This window comes from Elephantulus edwardii, unplaced genomic scaffold, assembly GCF_000299155.1.
Source record: "Elephantulus edwardii isolate Elephantulus edwardi_28Jun2011 unplaced genomic scaffold, EleEdw1.0 scaffold00284, whole genome shotgun sequence".
Lineage (NCBI taxonomy): Eukaryota > Metazoa > Chordata > Mammalia > Macroscelidea > Macroscelididae > Elephantulus > Elephantulus edwardii.
Genome location: NW_006400034.1, coordinates 1,259,460 through 1,279,475, shown reverse-complemented (window position 1 = coordinate 1,279,475; position 20,016 = coordinate 1,259,460). Strand labels below are relative to the sequence as shown.

Sequence of the window (20,016 nt, the reverse complement as noted above, 5' to 3'; positions counted from 1 at the left end):
AATGCAATTGACTGACAAAAGAACAAACAAGTCGGTCTGTCTTGGAGGAAGTGTAACCAGAATGCTCCTCACAGGGAAGGTAAACAGAACTTCATCTCACATAATTCAAGCATGTTATCAGAAGGGGCCAGTCCTTGGAAAAAGACTTCATGTTGGGAAAGATGGAGGGTCGGAGAAAGAGAGGAAGATCTTTACCAAGGACTGAAACGGTGATAGTAACAATGGGTCTGAACCTTCTGGAGATGGCGAGGATAGTGCAGAAGGTCAACATGACACCACTTAACAGCAACAACAATCAAGTCATTCGCCACTCCCTAATGTTTTCTATAAAGCCTCATAGACATTTGGTACGTTAAAAAAAACCCTCAAACTCACTGCCTTGCAGTCAGAACCTACTATTAGTTGATCCTCCAGCAGGTTTTCAGAGGCTATAATTTACACTCAAGGAGACTGCTCACAGTTCTCCCTCAAATCCAGTCTGCTGTTCATTTGAACCATTGTCTTTGGGCTGGTAGCACACTCCTTACTCACTAGGTCACCAGAGTTCTATTTGATGTTTGTGCACTGGCCAAAAAAAAGGTCTTTAAGAAGTGCTGGAAGACCAAACAGATAACACACCATTTGTCTGACGGACTTTAAACAAAGAATAACAGGAAATGAGAGTATAACAAGGAAATAAGGGGAGTTCTGGTGGCCTAGTGGCAAGAACCTGCATTGCAGTCTCAGAGGCGCATGGTTCGAATCCACCAGATGCTCTGCCGGGGAAGGAGGGACAATATCCTCCTGTACCAGTCAGATCCGATTTGACGGTACACACACACACACACACACAAATAATAAAAAAAAACAAGGAAATAAGCACCTCTTACCTCTATGCGTAAGAATTTTTCTCCCATTAGACTAAAACACCTTCCACCTCTATTCTCTATTCTCTATTCTAGACTTTCTATAACAAGTTCAAAAGCCAAAGGAAACAATCAGAACAAGAAATGTTTGTTTATTCAATAGTGCCTAGATTAGAAGCTTATTCTGAATTTTCTAGAGATTCATCATTCCTGCATGTCAGTACACAAAATTTGCATTATCTTATCTCCCCTGCCCTGGGGGTATTCATGTGTATTTATGTTTTTATGTATTTATGTTTTCTTGTCTTCACTAACAGAAGATAAGTCCAAAAAGGCATGGCTAGTGTTTTTCTTGCTCATAGCATATCTCCAGAGTTCAGCCTGGTATCTCATATTTACCAGCAGCTGAATGAGTGAACGAAATTTCTTGCTTACTATTTGTATGATTCTGGACCAAGACATTTAATAGTAGTGAATTTAAAAACATTCAAAATGCAATTAAAAGCAAATTTTAAAAAAGAAAATCCACTGGTAAAATCTGAAATGGTTGTCTTAAAATACAGCATGCAAGGATTAGGGAGCTCTGGTGGCATAGTGGCAAGAAGCTATACTGCAATCCCAGAGGTATGTGGTTCAAATCCACCAGATGCTCTGCTGGAGAAGGAGGTGCAATCTCCTCCTGTACCTGTCAGATCCAATTTGACGGTACATGCACAAAATAATAATAATTTTTTTAAATCTAAAAAAAAATACAGCATGCAAACATTAATGTTCACTGACTGGTGAAAAACTTTATATTCGGGGGCGGGGGGGGGAAATACCACACAACAACCACCCCAAACTAGTTCTTCTTGGCTTATTCTGAGAATTTACTGTGAATCAAGGGATCCCTAGTGGTGTAGTGAGTAGGGAATTGTGCTTCTAACCCAAAGGCAGCACTTCTCTGGTGGTTCCAATCTACTAGCAACTAACTTCAAGAGAGAAAGATGGGCAGTCTCCTCCCATGCTATTTATCCTGTTTTTAGGTGCTACTGAGCTGACTATGATTTACAACAACCTACTCATAATGACCCTATGAACAACGGATCTGAGCCTTGCTCAACTGCCCAGTCCTCACAATCTCGGATAGGCTTGAGCTCCATGTAATTAACAGTCACTGTGTCAATCATCTTGTTGAAGGTCTTCCTCTATCTCAGACCCTCCAACTTTTTCAATATGAAGTCTTTTTCCAAGGACTGCACATCCCCGCCCTCCCCCGCCCCCGACAATATACCCAGAATTATATCAGAAAAAATTTCACCATCCTTGCCTCTATGAAGAATTTTGGTTGCACTTTAAAACCTTAGAGCTGTATCCTTTCTCCATACCTATTTAACCTGTATGCTTAGCAAATTATTCAAGAAGCTGAACTCTGTGAAGAAGAATGTGGCATCAGGATTAGAGGAAGATTCATCCATAACCTTCATTATGTACATGACACAACCTTGCTTGTCAGAAGTGAGGAGGACTTTGAAGCATTTGCTGCAGAAGTTCGAGGACTATAGGCTTCAATATGGATTGTATCTCAACATCAAGAAAATAAAAATCCTCACTACTGAAGTAATAGGCAACGTCATGATAGAGGTGGAAAAGACTGAAACCATCAACTACCTCATCTTACTTGAATCCACAATCAATACCCTTGGAGCTAGCAGTCAGGAGATCAGGAAACATATTGCACTGGGAAAGTCTAGTCAGGGACCTTTCCAAATTATTCAGGAGCAATGATGTCATTTTGAGGACTAAGGTGCAGCTGATTCAGTCCATGGTCCTTTTAGTCACTTGCTATGCATCTGAGAGCTTGACAATGAATAAGAATGACAGAAGAATTATTGATGCCTTTGGACTGTGTTTTTGGAGAAGAGTACTGAACATCCCATGGACTGCCAAAAGAACAATCAGATATGTCTTGGAGGGGATGCAGCTAGAGGGCTCCTTGAAGGCAAAGGTTATAAAGCTTTATCTCACATACTTAAGGAATGGTGCTAGTAGAGAACAGGTTATAAAGCTTTATCTCACATACTTAAGGAATGGTGCTAGTAGAGAACATTCCTTGGAGAGAGACATCATGCTTGGAAAGGTGGAAGGTCAGGGAAGGGGAGGAAGACCCTCAACAAGGTGGACTGACACTGTGACTGCAGAAATGGGCTTTGAGTGTGTCAGAGATTGTGAAGATGGAAGTTCAGATAGAGTTGTTATGAGTCCTACTTGCAGGCACCTAACCATAACAAAACACCAGGCAATGCCTCTCTGACCAATGGAATCCACCAGAGGATGTGAGGGGGAATCAGTTATGCATCTATTTTGACTCAACAGCAATATGGCTTTGTTGTTGTTGTTTTGGGTTTTTTTATTTTTATTGTATTATTTTTACGTGTACCATCAAATCAGATCTGACTGGTATAGGAGGAGGGTTGGGTTTTTTGTTTGTTTGTTTCTTTTTAATCAGTTTAAGCACAGCAGATATTGTGGAATGGTGCAGGATCAGGCACAAGGTGACTCCAGGGAGGAGTCAGGAGACACAAAATAGAGGAAGGAGTATGGATTTATTTTTAGGTAGAGGGGGGCTTCTGGGAGTTTAAAACATCAAGAGATGAATTACATTGGGAGAGTCAGCTGTTAGGAACCTCTACAGAGTACTGAAGGGTGACAACCAGAGCACTGAAGGGTGAAGAGTATGATCCAGGCCATACTCCTTGCAATTGTGTGCTAGGAATGAGAGAGCTGGACAATGATTGGGGATGATAGAGAATTGATGCCTTTGTGCTGTGGCGCTGGAGAAGAGTACTGAATATACCGTGGACTGCTAGGAGAACAAACAAGTTCGTACTGGAGAGGGTGAAGCCAGGCTGTTCCTTGGAGGCAAGGATGCTGAAGTTTTGTCTGACATACTTTGGACATGTGGTAAGGAGGGACCAGTCTTTGCAGAAGGACATCATGCTTGGGAGGGTGGAGGGACAGCGCAGGAGAGGAAGACCCTCAGTGAGATGGACTGATTCAATGATTGGGGTAATGGGAGTAGGTGTGTCGGAGATGGTGAGGATGGCAGAGGATAGAGCAGGATTTAGGGCTCTTGTACACAGGGTCACTATGTGTTGAAGGCGACTCAACAGCATATAACAACAACAGTTTAAAAAAATCTGGCTATTCATATAACACATATTAAAAAGAAGCAAAACTGAAAGCCATTAGTTAAAAGATGCTATAGTGATAAAGATGTGGACGAGAGTCGTAGCAAGACAAAGATAGCATATTGAGAATCTATTTTAGAGATGTAGGGTGATTTTTGTCTGAATTTTTTTCTTTTTGGTTTTATTTTGCTGTTTTGTTCTTAGTGCATGAGTTGGTTCCTTTAGGGCTTGGTTTTACAACTCTCAAAGTTTATATCTTTATATGTTTATATCTTTATATATTTATGTATATATATATTTTAAAAGCTACCATGAAAAGTTGAAAAATTCAAAGATGTATTTAAAGGATTTTTAAAATATTAAAATTATTATACAAATTGATGGCTGAATCGCCTTCTAAAATAGACTAAAACTGTTAAGTGCCGTCGAGTTGAGCACAACTCAGCAACCCTATGAACAACAGATCTGAACCCTTTCCTATCCTGTGCCATTCTCATCATCTCTGACATACTTGAACCCATTGCTGAAGTCATGGTGTCAATCTACCTCATTAAGGGTCTTCCCCTCTTTCGCTGCCCCTCCACTTTTCCAAGCATGATGTCTCTTCCTAAGGAATATCTTCACCTAGCAAAATGCCCAAAGTATGTGAGAGAAAGCTTCACCTTCCTTGTTTCCAAGGAGCTTTCTGGCTGCACATTTTCCAAGATATTATCTGTTTGTTCTCTTGGTAGTCCATAGCATATTTCGTACTCCAACACCACAACTCAAAGGCATCAATTCTTCTTCTTTCCTCCTTATGCACTGTCCAGTACTCAGAGGCACAGCAAGTGACCACTTACAAAGACTATGACTTGAATCAGGCACACTTCCATCTTCAAACTAACATCACTACTGCACAGTTATTTTAGAGAGGTGCCTGACAGAAGACTTGCCCAATGAATTACATCTCATCTCCTGGTATTGATTGTTACTTATGACTATTAATCCACGTAAGATTCAACTGTCAACTATTTCAGTCTTTTCTCTACATATCATTACATTACTTATCAGTCCAGTGGTGAAGATTTTTTGTTTTGGGTTTTTAAGTTTTGTTGGGTTTTTTTAAATAATGCAATGTCTCATTTCATTAATCTTATTTGCTCAGATGAATTTTTGTTCTCTTGATGTTTAATGGTAAGGAACTGTGCTGTCAGCACAAAGGTAAGCAGTTCGAATCTATGAACACGATAACTATCAAGTCAGGAAGTACACAATTTAAAAAAACAACCTACTTCAAGTCCAAAAAATAACTGCTAAAAAGCCAAACAAAAGATAGCAAATATTTTTACTCCTTTCTACCCTCTGGTGGCTACATATAACCATCCAAGGTCTGCTATTTTGGAAGCCCTGGGAGAAATGGCCATTTACCATTTCCGGTCGAAATTCTAACACAAAATTGAACTAAAAGGGTTCCTTTTTTTTTTTTTAAAAAAAAAAAAGGCATAAAAATTGTTCTTCTCAAAAACAAAATTTAAAAAAAAACAACAACAACCCAGCCACTTGCCATCAAGCTGATTCTGGCTCACAGTCTGCAGGACAGAGAAGTGGTGCCCCTAAGGTTGTAAATCTTTAAAACAGATCACTCTGTCTTTTCCCCATGTTACAGCAGGTGGGTTCCAACTTCCTACAGGTAACAACCCGACTCTTAGTTCACTGTGCTCCCAAGGCTCCTTGATTATGCTTTTTTAAAAAACAAAACAAAATAAAAAAGGTAATTTCCTTTCCTCCTGATGGCAATATATGCAGGAGTTACCATTTTTTCCCCTTCTGAGTGCTTGCACTGCATCACCCATCCTGAGACCCCACCTGCCTCGCCAAGTCTTGATGCCACAGTAACAGATGCTATATAAACAAGGAATGTAATATTCTGCCTTCAGCATTTCCCTTCCCTCCCTTTTCTTTATGCTGCTGACAAAATCTGAAATCTGTCCTTTTGCTAACTTTTATGTCCTTTCACTTTCATGACTTGCTTCCTTTTCAAAATGACAACGGCAGCTGAAAATCGTCTGCTCCTTTTCGTAGTAGGTCTCCAAAGAGGAGAAATAATAACCGAAATGCCCCCAATTTTTTTTTCTCATTAGGGTATGAAGCAAGCCATATTAGAATGTGTTGCACAACTCACCTCTCCTCTTTGCGTCCCCTGCCTCCTCCCTGGCCCCTGTGTCCTCGTGCAGCCATTCCTGCCCAGGTGGGAACATCACCTGAGGGCAGACCGAAGCTCCTCCCGCCCCGTGGCACATAGCAGGTCTCTAACTCCAACGTTTACTCTTGAAATCATTTCTATTTTAGTCCCCAGCAGTCAGGAACTGTGCTACTCAAACATCCCCCACGCCCCAGGCCTCGCTCTCTCTCGTGGGGAGCTCTTGGCGGATTCGAACCTCAGGCCTCTGAGTTAGCAGAGCAACTCGCTATAGACCACGCCACCAGAGCTGCTCTAAGGGCATGGAAGCAAAGAGAAAGATGGATTCAGAACGCAGCTCATAAACCTTGTTCCAGAACATTCCCTGGCTTCGGGGACCTATCGAGACTAGAATACGGGGACTTGCTGCTCCGTTAGCCCCGGGGAAGGGGGGCGTTCTGAGCCTGCCAGGCCTCTTTACAGCCTTTCGGGGGTGCGAGGACAGGCCTCAGGGGGTCTTCAAGTACCTTGGGCCTGCGCTTTGCTGACCCTCGGCGCAGGCTGCTTTTGCTGGTCACACGAAGCCAAAGTGACCGCTTCCCCTCACGCTCCGGCCGCCTCTCGCCGTAGGGTAGGAAAGTCCCTCGAGACTCCCGCCCAAAGTTCTCCTCGCTCTCTGATTGGCTGTCCGAGTCGCTCTCGGCCAATGGGGATGACGTACTCAGCCGACGTAGGCTGAAGGGCTGGACGGACGTCAGCCCCACGACGCTGCCCGCGCGAGGACAAGCGGGGGCGCGTGGCGTGGGCGGGCCACGCAGCCTGGGTTCTCGCGGCCACCACCACCACCACCACCCCCAGTGCACGTGATTGCCTGAGTGGTAGGAGCGTGCCGGGGTGGGTGCAAGCCCCTGTGACCCGACGCGAGTTGTGAGGGCGAACCCCAAATTCAGACCACCCCCACCCCGGGTCATTCACGCTCCATTCCCAGAAGCCATCGCGCGCCAAAGGTCTCTTGAAAGGAGTTGGGCCGGGCCCCCCGCGGGCGGAGGACTCTGCTTTGCAAGGCCCACCCCGAAAACCTGGCTGCTCTCACAACTTGGCTTTTCTTTTTATTTTCTCGGCTCTGGAGGGCAACGGGAACCGCTCAGGCCAGAAGCCCACCTGTGCAGCTTTGCTCACCCTCCACGCGCGCGCGTGGGGCTGGCCAGGGGATCGAGCACAGTGAAGTGGACAGGAGGAGCAAGCCCTCCTGCGGAAAGATTCCCGGGTGGGGACGGGGCAGGGCCAGGCCTCGGTGGGTGGAAGGGGTGTCCCCCTCCCCTCCCCGGGCGGGACCGTGGACTCTTGCAATTACCTGTCATCCTCCACCCGCATCAGTGTCAGAATCCAGACTGCACTTTGGTAATGTACTGTTCTGCTCTTTCCTGATAGTTTTGACCCCTTTAATTCAGACCTTTGTTGCCACCATACAGAAAAGTGCCTGGTAAGAAAGGATCACGCCTGTGCAGTCCGCCTGGGCGATTCAGTGCAACAAGCCCGCAAGGTACTAACGGGAAATCAGGGTGGCAGGTTTGCTTTGGGAAGGGTACAGTGCCACCTAATCTTATTCTCTGGTTCTCGAGGCAGTTCGCCAGACGGAAACACCGAAATAAAGGCCCAAGTTCTTTGCTAATTTCCAGGGTCACAAAGACGTCCTTTATTCTAGAACCTCTGAACTGGGAAACGTCTTACCTTCGGAAACCTCCTTCCCACCTAGTCCAGCTTCACTTACTTCTTAATCGTGCACCCTCTGCTGGTGAGTGTGAGAAAAGGAGTTTAGAGCAAAGGTGTGTGTGACCTCATTCATTGCCTGAGTGGGAGCCAGTTCATTGCTTACCCTCCCCCGGGCTTCTGAGCTGTAAATCACACGGGAGGAGACAGCTCACCTTTCTCTCTCTGAGCCACCGGTGGCTTAGAACCTCCAGAGAGACGTAGCCGAATCCCTGCGGGACCTCGGGACACACCAGAGCCCCCCCATAGAGCTAATTTAAAAGTGTTAAACAGAGGATTATATCCATGGACTTGAAAAGTGGTGTGTAGACAGCAGGAGTTGCGTTTCAGTAGGAATGTGAATGAATACAAGAATGGCTCCCATTTTTGGGGTGATGGTTATGTACCAAGGTAGCTCTGGTGGCCTAGTGGTAAGAAGCTGTGCTGCCAACCTGAAGGCATGAAGCTTGAATCCAGCAGCAGCTCCGCTGGAAAAAGATGGGCGGTCTGCTTCCATGCGATTATACTGCCTCTGAAAACCCGCTGGAGAGTCACCTGTGAGTTGTTTCAGATCAACAGTACACAAAAACAACAGGTATGTGCTAGGCACATACTTTCTAGGCATTGGCCCGTTTAATATATGTTTGTCAGTTACTTTTATCACAATAAGTATGATCATTACCATTCCCAAACATTACTGCTCACAAAGATGAGAAAAGTGAGACTTAAAGAAGTCGAGGTATTTGCCCCAGATCATCCAGCTAGGGTAACGGATAGCAGAGCCAACACTGAAACCTAGACTTCTCTTGTAACTACTCCCACATGTAACTACTATGAATATTCGATCCTTAAAAAACACGCTTGGCACCAAGTGCTACACTGATTTTCTCAACTCATACCATCTCTCACTTCCAATATATCCCTGCCATTTTAAAGATAAAAGCAAATTAGATAAAATTAAGTCTCTGAAATGTATTCTCTCACCCACAGGAATCTCATCTGTGACAACCAAGAAGGTTTGTAAAGAGACTACCAACATGTGCTCTCCTGCCAACTCCAAAATCCTGTACAAGAATCCTCAATTCTTCCGATTGGCTTTTTTGCAGCTTCATCACCAGCAGCAGAGCGGTGTGTTCTGTGATGTCCTTCTGCGGGCAGAAGGTAAGACACTGGTGGCACTCAATTGAAAACTCACCATATGATAAGATGAAGACAAAACCAGGAAAATGCACTGTCATTGTGTTTGAGTACTATAAGCCCCTTGGAAGAGAGCAGTTTATAGGACAATTGCTGTTTTACAAGAGTAAAATTGTGCCTAGGCTTTTCTCTTGAAAAATTAAACTAATATTAAAAGTTTCATGAACAAATGCTATTAAATGTGAATCATGTATTAAAGGAATAGTTAGGAAGATTGAGAACATGTGAACAGGGCGAGCAGGAAATAAATGGATAGATAATGAACAGTTTTGGAACAGGTGAAGGGAAGGGCAGTCTGAAGTGAATGGATGCTCAAATATTGTGTAAATTGCAGTTAACAATCTGGAACAGGACATGCATAACTGATGGGGGGAGGAAAAAATAGAAAAAAAGACTAAGGAAAGATTCACACACAGGTAGGAACAGTTGTGGAGGGTGGGCAGTGATTTGGGGGGAGGAGGAAGGAGCAGAGAGTGGCAAATGGGTGGATATGGTAAAGGCAAAGAGTACAGCAAGGATTAGAGAAGATGTAAATAATCACATTGTACAATTGTAATAAATGCTATAAAGCAATGTATTTGAGTGACTAAAAGTTTTTTATGATGGTCAAATTTATTAGGACGGAGCATGTATCTCAGGTTTTTTTAAAAATTATTATTATGATGATGATACTAGTTTATTTATAAAATTCTTTTTGTGTGTGTGTTTTTAAACTTTTTAATAATTTTTTTTATTTTAATGAAAATTTAGAGACTTTGGATTTCCATTCATTCATTGTTGCACCCTTCTCATTGCCCACCCCTCCCATTTACAAAATTCGAATACACTGTTTTCCAGAACAGATTCTTCCAATTTCCCTCACCCATCAAATTGTACTATCCCATTATTAATTTCCCGCTCCCCCTGCACATTTTTAAAAGTTAAGAAGTAAAGCATACAGTACTCTAAATACACTAAGAACAGTACAGTACTGTGACTACACTAAGAACAATATATTGTTGTGTACGTCGAGTCGGAAGCTATCCATAGCTGACCCTCCAAAGAGTTTTCAGAGGCAATAATAGCACAGGAGGAAATTGCCCACTCTTCTCCCGTGGAGCAGCAGGTGGATTCAAACGGTGTGCCTTTGGGATTGCAACACAGATTCTTACCACTAGGCCACCAGAGCTCCCTAATTTAAGCATAAGATAAAGCTATTTCATATTTTCCCATTTTCTTGCCATGCTGTTGCATAAGGGTTGTTTTCTTGTTTCTCCCCCTTACTCCCAAATTGGTGGCTTTAATTGTTTTTTGAACTAAAAACATAGCTTATTCCCCCCCTCCCCATCATACTGAAAATAGTAAATTATTGTGGGGTAGAACCTGGTAAAATGCCCAAGACTGGGAATTTGATGAACTGAGTTAGGTCTTAGTTTTGTTACTTAGTATTGAAGTTATAAATAGGCTAGTATCTTCTCTCTGGAACTCAAGTTTACAAAAGGATGATGACAACTAACATTGTTAGGGTGTTGTCAACTGTCAGTCAACTATGACTCTTAGGACCCTGTAAACAATAGATCTGAACTTTGCCTATCCTGTGGCATCCTCAGTATCTCTGTTATGCTCAAGACAATTTGTTATAGTTACAGTGTCAGTCTATCTTGTTGAGGTTCTTCCTATCTTTCTCTGACCCACCATAAATCCCAGTGTCATGTCTTTTTCTAAAGACTGATCCCTTCTGAAAACATGTCAAAAGTATGTGAGACAAAGTTTCACCATATTTGCCTCTAAGGAGCTCTTTGGTTGCACTTCCACCAAGACTGAATTGTTTGTTCTTTTGACAATCCGTGGGATATTCAGTATTCTCCAGCTTCACAATTCAAAGTCATTAACTATTCTCCTGCTGTCCTTATTCAATGTCCAACTTTCAAATACATAAGAATTGAAAAGACCATAGTTTGACTCAAGCACGCTTTGGTCTTTAAATTGCTACCCCTGCTCTTTAGCACTTTGGAGAGGCCCTTGAGAGCAAATTTTCCCAATGCAACATATCTTTTGATTTGACTAATGTTACATGAGTTTTGATTGTGGATCAAAGTAAATGAAATTATTAACAATTTAAATGTTTCTTATCTATTAGGATGTCAGCGTGTAGGTGCAGTTGTGAGGATTTTTGTTTTCTTGATGTTAAGATGTAATCCATAGTAAAAGCTGTAGTCTTTGATCTTCTGCAGCTAATATTTCAAGCCCTCTTCATTTTCAGCAAGGTTGTGTCATCTGCATTATACTCCTTCATATAGTACAGCTTCTTGAATTATTTTTTTTCAGCAGACAGATTTAATAGGTATGGGGGGTGGGAAGAAATACAACCTTGACACATACGCATACTTATTTTTAAGCCATGCAGTGTTCCCTTCTTTTGTTCAGCTTAACGTTGTATAAGTCTCTGCAATCTGCAGAGATACAAAGTCTTTAAGGATATCATGGGTGGGGGGGAAATGTGACGTAACTATGTAATGTTAATTAGTAATCCCTGGCACAGTAGTTAAATGCTCAAGTGCTAACTAGAAGGGAATTAATGTTCTAAAACCATCAGTCACTTCAGTAGTGAATGGTACGGCAGTCTCCTTCCATAAAGATTTCCAGCGTTGGACATGCACTGTCCTGTAGGATCTCTAAGAATCAAACTCATAGAATTGGATTTTTATGGAAAAATATAAATAGCAAAATTAAGTAAGTATATGTTTATGAGGGAACCTTGGTGTTACAGTGCTTAAGTGATGGGATGCTAACTCAAAAGTCATTGTTTAAAAAAAAAAGTCAGTGTTTAAACCCATCAGCCACTCCTTTGGATAAAGATGTGTCAGTTCATGTCCACAAGGGGTACAGGCTGTCTCAATTGATGACAGATCCTGTCATCCCCCTTCTAAGAGATGGAAAAAGTAATCACTAACTTTATATGGAAACAAAAATGACCCTGGATAAGTAAAGACTGTTATAGAAGAAAAACAAAGTAGTCAGCCTCCTATTTCCTGTTATCAAAACCTGCTACACAGCTGCAGTAATCAACACACTTCAGTAATAGTACATAGACCAATGGAATAGAATCCTTCAAAGCTCAAACTCACTGTTAATTGAATCAGTCCCACTCATAATGACCCTCCATTGGGTTTCCGAGGCTGGAAATCACAATGAGAGGAGATTGCCCATCTTTCTCCCATGGCGTCACTGGTGTGTTCCAATAGTTGGGGACGAACAACATTTGGCTTAGCGGTGCAGCTAGCTATAGACTGTGCCAGCAGAGTTCCCTATGGGATCGATTTGAGAACCCAGAAATAAACCCACCCACTTATGGTGAGCTGATCTTTGACAAAGAAGTGAAGTCCATTAAATAGGGAAAAGAGACTCTTTAACAAATGGTGCTGGGAAAACTGGCATCTATTTGCAACAAATTGAAACAAGATCCTTGCCTTATACCATGTACAAAAACTAAATGGCTCAAAGACTTACTATAAAACCTAAAGTAACATCAAAGGAAAAATTGGGGCAAACGGGAAAACATAGGAGCTTTAATCTATGGTGTAAATAGACTATCAAATATAACTGAAGATGCACAGTTAGCAGAAGAGAAACTAGATTATTAAGGATAACAGAAGACTTACAATGCCTTGGAGTTGTGGTGCTGAAGAAGAGTACTAAACATACTATGCTACAAAAAGAAAAAAAAGTCCAAGAAACTGCATAAGATGGATGCATGTGAAGAGGGCATTATTAAAAAATTAAAAAAGGACATTATGCTGCATGAGATAAGTCAGTCTCAAAAGGACAAATATTTTATAAGTCTCTGTCAAGTTGGAAGTAACCCATAACTGACACTGGAACATTTCAGAGGCTGTAAATCACATGGGAGGGGATTGCCCATTTTTTACCCAAAGAGCAAGCTGGTCGATAGAAACTACCTCTCTCTGGGTTGGTATTACAACTGACCTCCTGTTCATAAGACTGCTGTTAGAAAAAAACTAACAAAATGTGTATACATAGAATCATTTTTGGATGGTTATAAGACAGAATCTTTGAATGGAATGAAGAGAGAGGGGAGTGAAAATGAGTAAATAGATACTAAGCACATATAGTCAGTGCGGTGAAGGGAAAGGTAATATCCAATAAGAACATGATCAACATAGTATCTAAAGAAAGAGAAGATGAGCAGAGGTTAGAACGATTAATGGAAATCAGAATTACAGAGAAATAGGAAAAAATTATTATCTTGTTATTTAAAATGTTATAGAACAAGTGTGTATGAATTATTGAATGAAAAATTAATTTCAATAAAATCACAAAATTTTTCAAAACTTACAGCCTGTTCTTTGGGATTACTGAGTCAAAATCCAAGTTTGGATTTTTTGGTTATGGACCAATAAAGACAAACCCACTGCTATTGGTTTCAGTTTTGACTCTTCATTGGGTTTCCAAGGCTGAAGATGTTAACAGGACATTGTCCATCTTTCTCTCAAGGAGCAGCAGGTGGATTCAAACCACTAACAAGCCGTTCAGTCAGCATAGCCCACGGTACTGTATTCCTTTACAGGCCAATAAGGAAGTATAAAAAAGGATTATCTCCTAGATTTAGGGAGGTCTGTAGGCAGGGACATGACATAAAAAGGACAAATCACCTGAAGCCTACAGCGTCCCTTTTCAGCAGGAAGTAGCTAAGAGAATACACCGTCCCCTTTTCCTTATGAATCAGGGTGAAGTCTCTCTCAGGGAGGAGTGATAGGAAATGGCAAAGGACACACTGACAAAGGAGATTAATCAGAACTGGCTTTGACAAGCACTGTGGCAATGGGACAATTAAAACAGACTTTCAAGGGGGGGAATAAAAGGAATGAACTGAGGGGGAAGGTAGAGAAAATAGTGTAACAATGAATGAATGGAAACCCCAAATCTCTAACTGTTCATTAAAATTAATAAAATTTAATAAAAAAAGAGGGGAAAGTATCAACAAAGTAATAAGAGAAGGAAGGAAATTCTCAAAATAAGAACAAAAATTAACTCCTAAGTTGGAAGCCCTTAATAAAGAGAATTAAGGGGAGGGGGAGAAAAGGACAAATCAGAATAGGTGGACTTCCAGAGGTGTACCCAGGTATTTGTATTGCTGGAGCACATGTTGCAATAAGTATATTGACCAAAGAAGTCTGGATAAAGACAGGCACTAAAATCTAGAGCTCATCAGGATACTGGGAAATGTATTGAAAGACATTAAAACAGTTGATGTGATCAAATGCCTGTTTTCAGAACAACACTCTTGCTGTATGTGCTTTATTGAATTCTTCATGAGCCCAGACATGTTGTTCCATAATCTAGGAGAGGATGTTGGCCTAAAGTACTAGCATTAAGGATGAGTAGAAATAGATGTGCCCAGATGATCCTCAGTGGTCTGGAGTACAGGCTTCAAACCTGTAGCTGTCTTTGTAATTACCTGCTATTACATCAGGGATGATAGAAAGGATAATTGATGCCTTTGAGTTGTGGTGCTGGAGAAGAGTGTTGAATATACCATGGACTGCTAAGAGAATGAACAGGTTGTCCTAGAGAGGGCAAGACCAGGCTGCTTCTTGGAGGCAAGGATTCTGAAGATTTGTCTGACATGTTGCAAGGAGCGACCAGTCGTGGAGAGGGTCATAATGCTTGGGAGGGTGGAGGGACAGCTCAAGAGAGGAAGATCCTCGATGAGATGGATTGATTCAGTGACTGGGGTAATGGAAGTAGGTGTGTCAGAGACAGTAAGATTGGCACAGGATAGAGCAGGGTTTAGGGCTGTTGTACAGCCACAGGTGACTTGACATCAAATAACAACAATAGAAATAGATGTGTATGAGCTATTAAAGAGAATTTTGAAACTTATGAAGAGCCCAAGATCTTGGACTCTGTAGACAGATTTCCTGGGTCCAAATCTTACCTGTTTTTGGTTGTTTGGGGTTTTTTTTTACTATTTTTTTAAACTATTAAATACACTTTTTGTTTTAAATTAATTCATTATTGCACATTTCCTACCCTCTCCCTCCCCCTTATATGCTGCTTTAAAAGATAACCAAAAATCCTAATTCTATGAGGTGAAGTCCAATTTCTGATAACACCATGTGTTGCAGGGTAGGACCATAGGTTTTTATGCCAGGAGCCTTGCTGGTGATGTTGTTAGGTGCCATCTAGTCAGCTATGATTCATAGCATCCCCGTGTAACTATCAGGTTGCTAACCAGAATGGCCACAAAGTTGAGAACGTCAGCATCTGCAGGAGAAAGATAGGCAGTCTCTTCCAGAATCAGAATCTGATGGAGAGCCGCTGTGTGGCGGAACCAAAGTAATTTAGATTGAAGGATCTTCACTGAAACAGGTCACCAGGGCTTTATTTCCCTGGGTGGGTTTAAAAACCATTTGCAAAACAACTATGAGATATCATCTCACCCCAGTCAGAAAAGCAAAATTTAATAGAACAGCAAGCAACAAATGCTGGCGAGGTTGTGGAGAAACTGGAACCCATATTCACTGTTGGTGGGAGTGTAAAATGGTGCAACCACTGTTGAAGGCGGTATGGCGCTTTCTCAACAAGTTCCAAATACAGATACCATTTGACCCAGCAATTCCACTACTCGGAATATACCCCAAAGAGACCATAACTGACATCCAAGCAGGTATACGAACACCCATATTTATCGCGCCTTTGTTCACAACAGCAAGGAGTTGGAAACAACCCAAGTGCCCATCAACAAACGAATGGATAGAGAAGCTGTGGTATATTCGCACAATGGAATACTACGCTGCATTCAAAAACAAGGAACTTATGCAATATTATTCAAAATGGGTGACCCTGGATGGCATTATGCTGAGTGAAGTATCTCAGTCACAAAAGGACAAATACTGCATGGTACCACTGTTGTAAAACACGACTAACCTCGGGGTTGAGGGGAGACTGAGAAAGATGGGTTCAATAATGTATACTGCATTGAAACAGATGAGGGAGAAAACTGTTTAAAAGGGATATGTGATTAGGTATTTTTGTCATGACAGGAGTCCAGAGTGAAGGCTGCATAGTGGAGTGGACCTGGGAGGAGGGATTGTATAACAATGAAAGAATTTTTCTTTTACTTTTCCAAGAGGGTAGTGTACTAGGGGGTAGGGTTGGGAGTGGAGAAAAGTGTAACAATGAATGGAAATCCAAAGTCTCTCTAAATTTTCATTGAAATTAATGATAAATTTTTTTAATTTTTTTAAAAAAACCATTTGCACCACCCTAAAGATGTATAATCTTGGGCATGTTATTAAATAAGCCTTAATTCACTCATTTGTAATAATACCAGGGAGCTCTGGTGACTTAGCGGTAGAGTTGCACTGCCAACCCAAAAGTAGGTAGTTCAAATCCTCTAGCTGCTCTTTGGGAGTAAGCTAGGCAGTCTCCTCCCATGCTATTTACAGCCTCTGAAAAACCCTCTAGAAGGTCAGCTATGAGTTGATTCCAACTCAGTGGCACATAGCAACTAATATTAGTAGCTAATTCATAGACTTGTAGTGAACATGAAACTGAACTGATAGTGCTAAAACTGTTGAAATAATTTCTGGATCATAGTAAGTACTCAGGATGTACTTACTTCATGAAAATTATTAGAAAATATTATAAAGAAGAATCAAAGGTGACATCTCGTTTTCAGGTTCACACACCAGAGTAAACGTGGTACTTTATTTTGACATAAAGAACAGAGGGGCTTTTGGAGGGTAGGGAATCATGAGCTCATTTTCTAGAAATGTACTGGAAGTGTTGTGAAACTTTCATATAGACATACAGGCCTGAGGCATGTTTACTCTCTCAAGTGCTGGACCTGAAAGGGGCTTTGGCAGATCCCTGCCTGGTAGCAGTGCTAATGCTCTAGACTGGGTTAAACACTGCCTCCAGGGAAGGAGATGGACAGTTCCAGTGGAGCTGGACAAGCATGAAACCAGAATACCTTTTTTTAAAAATTTGTATTAATTTTAATGAAAGTTTACAGACTTTGGATTTCCATTCATTCATTGTTGCACTTTTCTCCCTGTCCAACCTCCCCACCCCCCCCCCCCGGGTTTGCTCTTCTCTTTGAAAAGTAAAATTCTTTGTTATACAATCTCCCCCCACACACACAGAGTCCACTCCACTCTTAAGCTTTCGTTCTGGACTCCTGTCATGACACCTTATTAAACAATTCTTTCCCTCATCTCTTTCAATGCAGTATGCATAATTTATCCCATCTTTCTCAGTCTCCCCCCAACCCTGATGTCAGTCCTGTTTTACAACAGTGGCACTATGCAGTATTTGCCCTTTTGTGACTGAGATATTTCACTCAGCATAATGTCCTCCTTTTACATGTCCAGGAACATCAAATCCAAAGGCGTGCTTTCTGAAGGAATTGGTAATGTTTGAGCTAAACTCTCATTAATAAAACAAATTAGCAAGGCAAAAAGTAAAAGCAGTTTCCCAGGGTAGAAAAAACAAATTTCCTGAATTTCTAAGGAGGGGAAATGAGCAGAGGGGCTATGTATTTGGGTGATGGTGTCTGTGCTTAGCGCATGACCACATGTATGCGTGAGATAAAGTTTTTGGATTTCCCTACAGGTGAGGCAGTCCCGGCCCACTGCTGCATCCTATCAGCCTGCAGCCCCTTCTTCACAGAGCGCCTAGAGCAGGAAAAACCAGCTCAAGGTCGGAAAGTGGTGCTGGAGCTGGGAGGCCTGAAGATCAGGACACTTAGGAAGTTGGTGGACTTCCTCTACACCTCAGAGATGGAAGTATCTCGAGAAGAAGCCGAGGATGTGCTCTTAGCTGCCCGTCAGCTTCGTGTGTCCGAACTAGAATCCCTTCAGCTAGAGGGTGGAAAGCTGGTGAAGACCACTCAGGGCCGCAGACTAAACCGGGAATGCTTACAATCTCCGATCTCTGCCAGGGTGGTAGCACCCAGTCGCCGCCCTCAAACTCCACTGCCTCTTAACCAGACTCCTTGTCCTCCTGGCACCGTGAGATTCAAGTCCTCAGGGAAGGAGGAAAGCCCCCAGGGAAAGAGCAGTCGACAGAATGTGGACAACTTGCCTGGCCCCCTTCTGTTCAAAAGGAAGGCTAAAGCCTGCCCAACACAAGAAAAAAGCTCTTCACCAACAAACGGCAGTCAAGGGCCTAAGGAGAACAAAAATGACCCTGATCTTGGTCAAACTGCTGTTTCTCCACCCAGGTTGTACCCCTCTGTGAATGAGAGACTGTTACCCAGAAAGATCAGGCTAAGCCGTTCAAAGCCATCTCCTGATGTGTGCACTTCCAAGCCTTCCAGCATTCTAAGTGGACCTAGCTCAGTGTCCACAGCCCCTGGTCGTCGTCTTTGGCGGCAAAAGAGTATAAAGAAAGAAGTGCCAGAGGACAAGCAGAAACCAGGGAGATCAAGTCCCTTACAGGGTACTCGAAGCCCCTCAGGTCTTGGAAAGAAGCGGAGCCCAGAAGACAGGGTACCTAACTCCAATTCTGTGGAGGAGGGGCAGATTGGAAGAGTGAAGCTTCGGAAGATTGTCAATGGAACCTGCTGGGAGGTGGTCCAGGAGCCTCCCCTTAAAGACTCTCAAGACAGCCCTCAGATCCCAAAACCTCAGGGAAACCTGCTAGAGCCTCCTTTAAGGACTCAGCCATCCTCGGTAAATGAGCCAGAAATGTCCTCTACTCAAACAGACCTATGTCAGAACTCTCCTGTGTACTCTAGGCTACAAGACATTCTGTTCTCTGCTAGCCACTCCCCAGACCAGGCAGTGGTAAAGTCCGAATGTGAGTCCAGTCCAGAGCTTCTAGGGAAAGAAGCTGTGTTAGATACTGACTGCAGAGAGCCCTATGCATTTGACACAGCCCTGCTCAGTCAGCCCTGTGAAGCTGAGGAGTACCGAATCACTAGTGCTGCTGCTACCAGCGAGCTGGAGGAGATGCTGGACTTCATGCTCTGTGGCTCTTACACTGAGCCACCTACAGCATCTCTGGAGAGTCCCGGGATAGAGGGCTGCAGAACCCCCAGTTACCACCTGACCGAAACAGGGAAGAACTGGATCGAAGGAGAAGAATGGTGTTTACCAGATATAGAACTCTGGCCCAGGGAGCTCCCAGGATTGGAAAAGGAACCTGTGAGTGAGAACAAAGGGCCGAGTGAGCCCTTGAACCTCCTTGTCCTGCCCTCTGAGAGCAAAGAGCCCATCAGTGCCCTAAGCCCCCTTGCCATGTCCTCAGAAATGAGTGAAGGAGTACTTTCAGCGGGAGGTTCTTGGACTGCAGACCTGAAAATGACCAGCTCCAGGCCCCTGGATGGTCAGAGACACAAACTCCTCCACACTGGCTCCCTCAGTCCTTCCCATCAGAAAGACCTTTCCCCTTCCTGTTCAAACTGGCGGAAGATGGGGCTGGATGTGCCACAAACCATGGATGATGAAGTGTTATCTCCTGCTCCAGAGGCAGGCAAGGTGACCATTAACTTAGAGCTGCTGGGGTCATTTCCCATCAGCTCTAATGAGGAAGAGATTGATGTGGTGGACTCGACAGCAGAGGGGAAGGTGGAACCCACTGCTATTCTCTCTGTATGGCCTGACCCTTCCTCAGAGTCAGAAACAGAAATAGACATACTTACATGGTAGTGAGAGGGCAGGTTAGGGGCCTTGGAAAAGTGGCAGTTTACTGGCAGATGGCTGGCACATACCCCATTAACACAAGAGGCAAGAGTTGTCCTGGCTTTTTGTAGGTAGATCTCTTCCTCCCTTCTAGACTTTGGGAGCCAGGCAGAAGTCAACAGTCCTTAGTATTGATAGAAAATTATCAATTCTCTTTGCAGTCTCTTTCACTCAGACATGAAGGCCCCACTGCCCCCCTCCAAAAA

The 20,016-nt window shown here is 42.9% G+C and overlaps 1 protein-coding gene across 1 annotated transcript; it reads left to right on the top strand.

Annotated features, from left to right (window-relative positions):
- Window positions 1-8,959: 8,959 nt before the first annotated feature.
- On the top strand, window positions 8,960-19,777 carry BTBD18 (BTB (POZ) domain containing 18). The gene is made up of 3 exons (XM_006900452.1): window positions 8,960-9,083; window positions 17,739-19,299; window positions 19,348-19,777. The coding sequence occupies exons 1-3, from the start codon at window positions 8,960-8,962 to the stop codon at window positions 19,775-19,777; spliced, it is 2,115 nt and encodes a 704-aa protein (XP_006900514.1).
- Window positions 19,778-20,016: the final 239 nt, after the last annotated feature.

Excerpts from the sequence above, each read along its gene's own strand:
- BTBD18 (XM_006900452.1), top strand. The coding sequence starts at position 8,960 with ATGTGCTCTCCTGCCAACTCCAAAATCCTGTACAAGAATCCTCAATTC. Across the intron at positions 9,084-17,738 it reads TGTCCTTCTGCGGGCAGAAG|GTGAGGCAGTCCCGGCCCAC; the intron begins GTAAGACACTGG and ends ATTTCCCTACAG. Across the intron at positions 19,300-19,347 it reads GAGAACAAAGGGCCGAGTGA|TGCCCTAAGCCCCCTTGCCA; the intron begins GCCCTTGAACCT and ends AGAGCCCATCAG.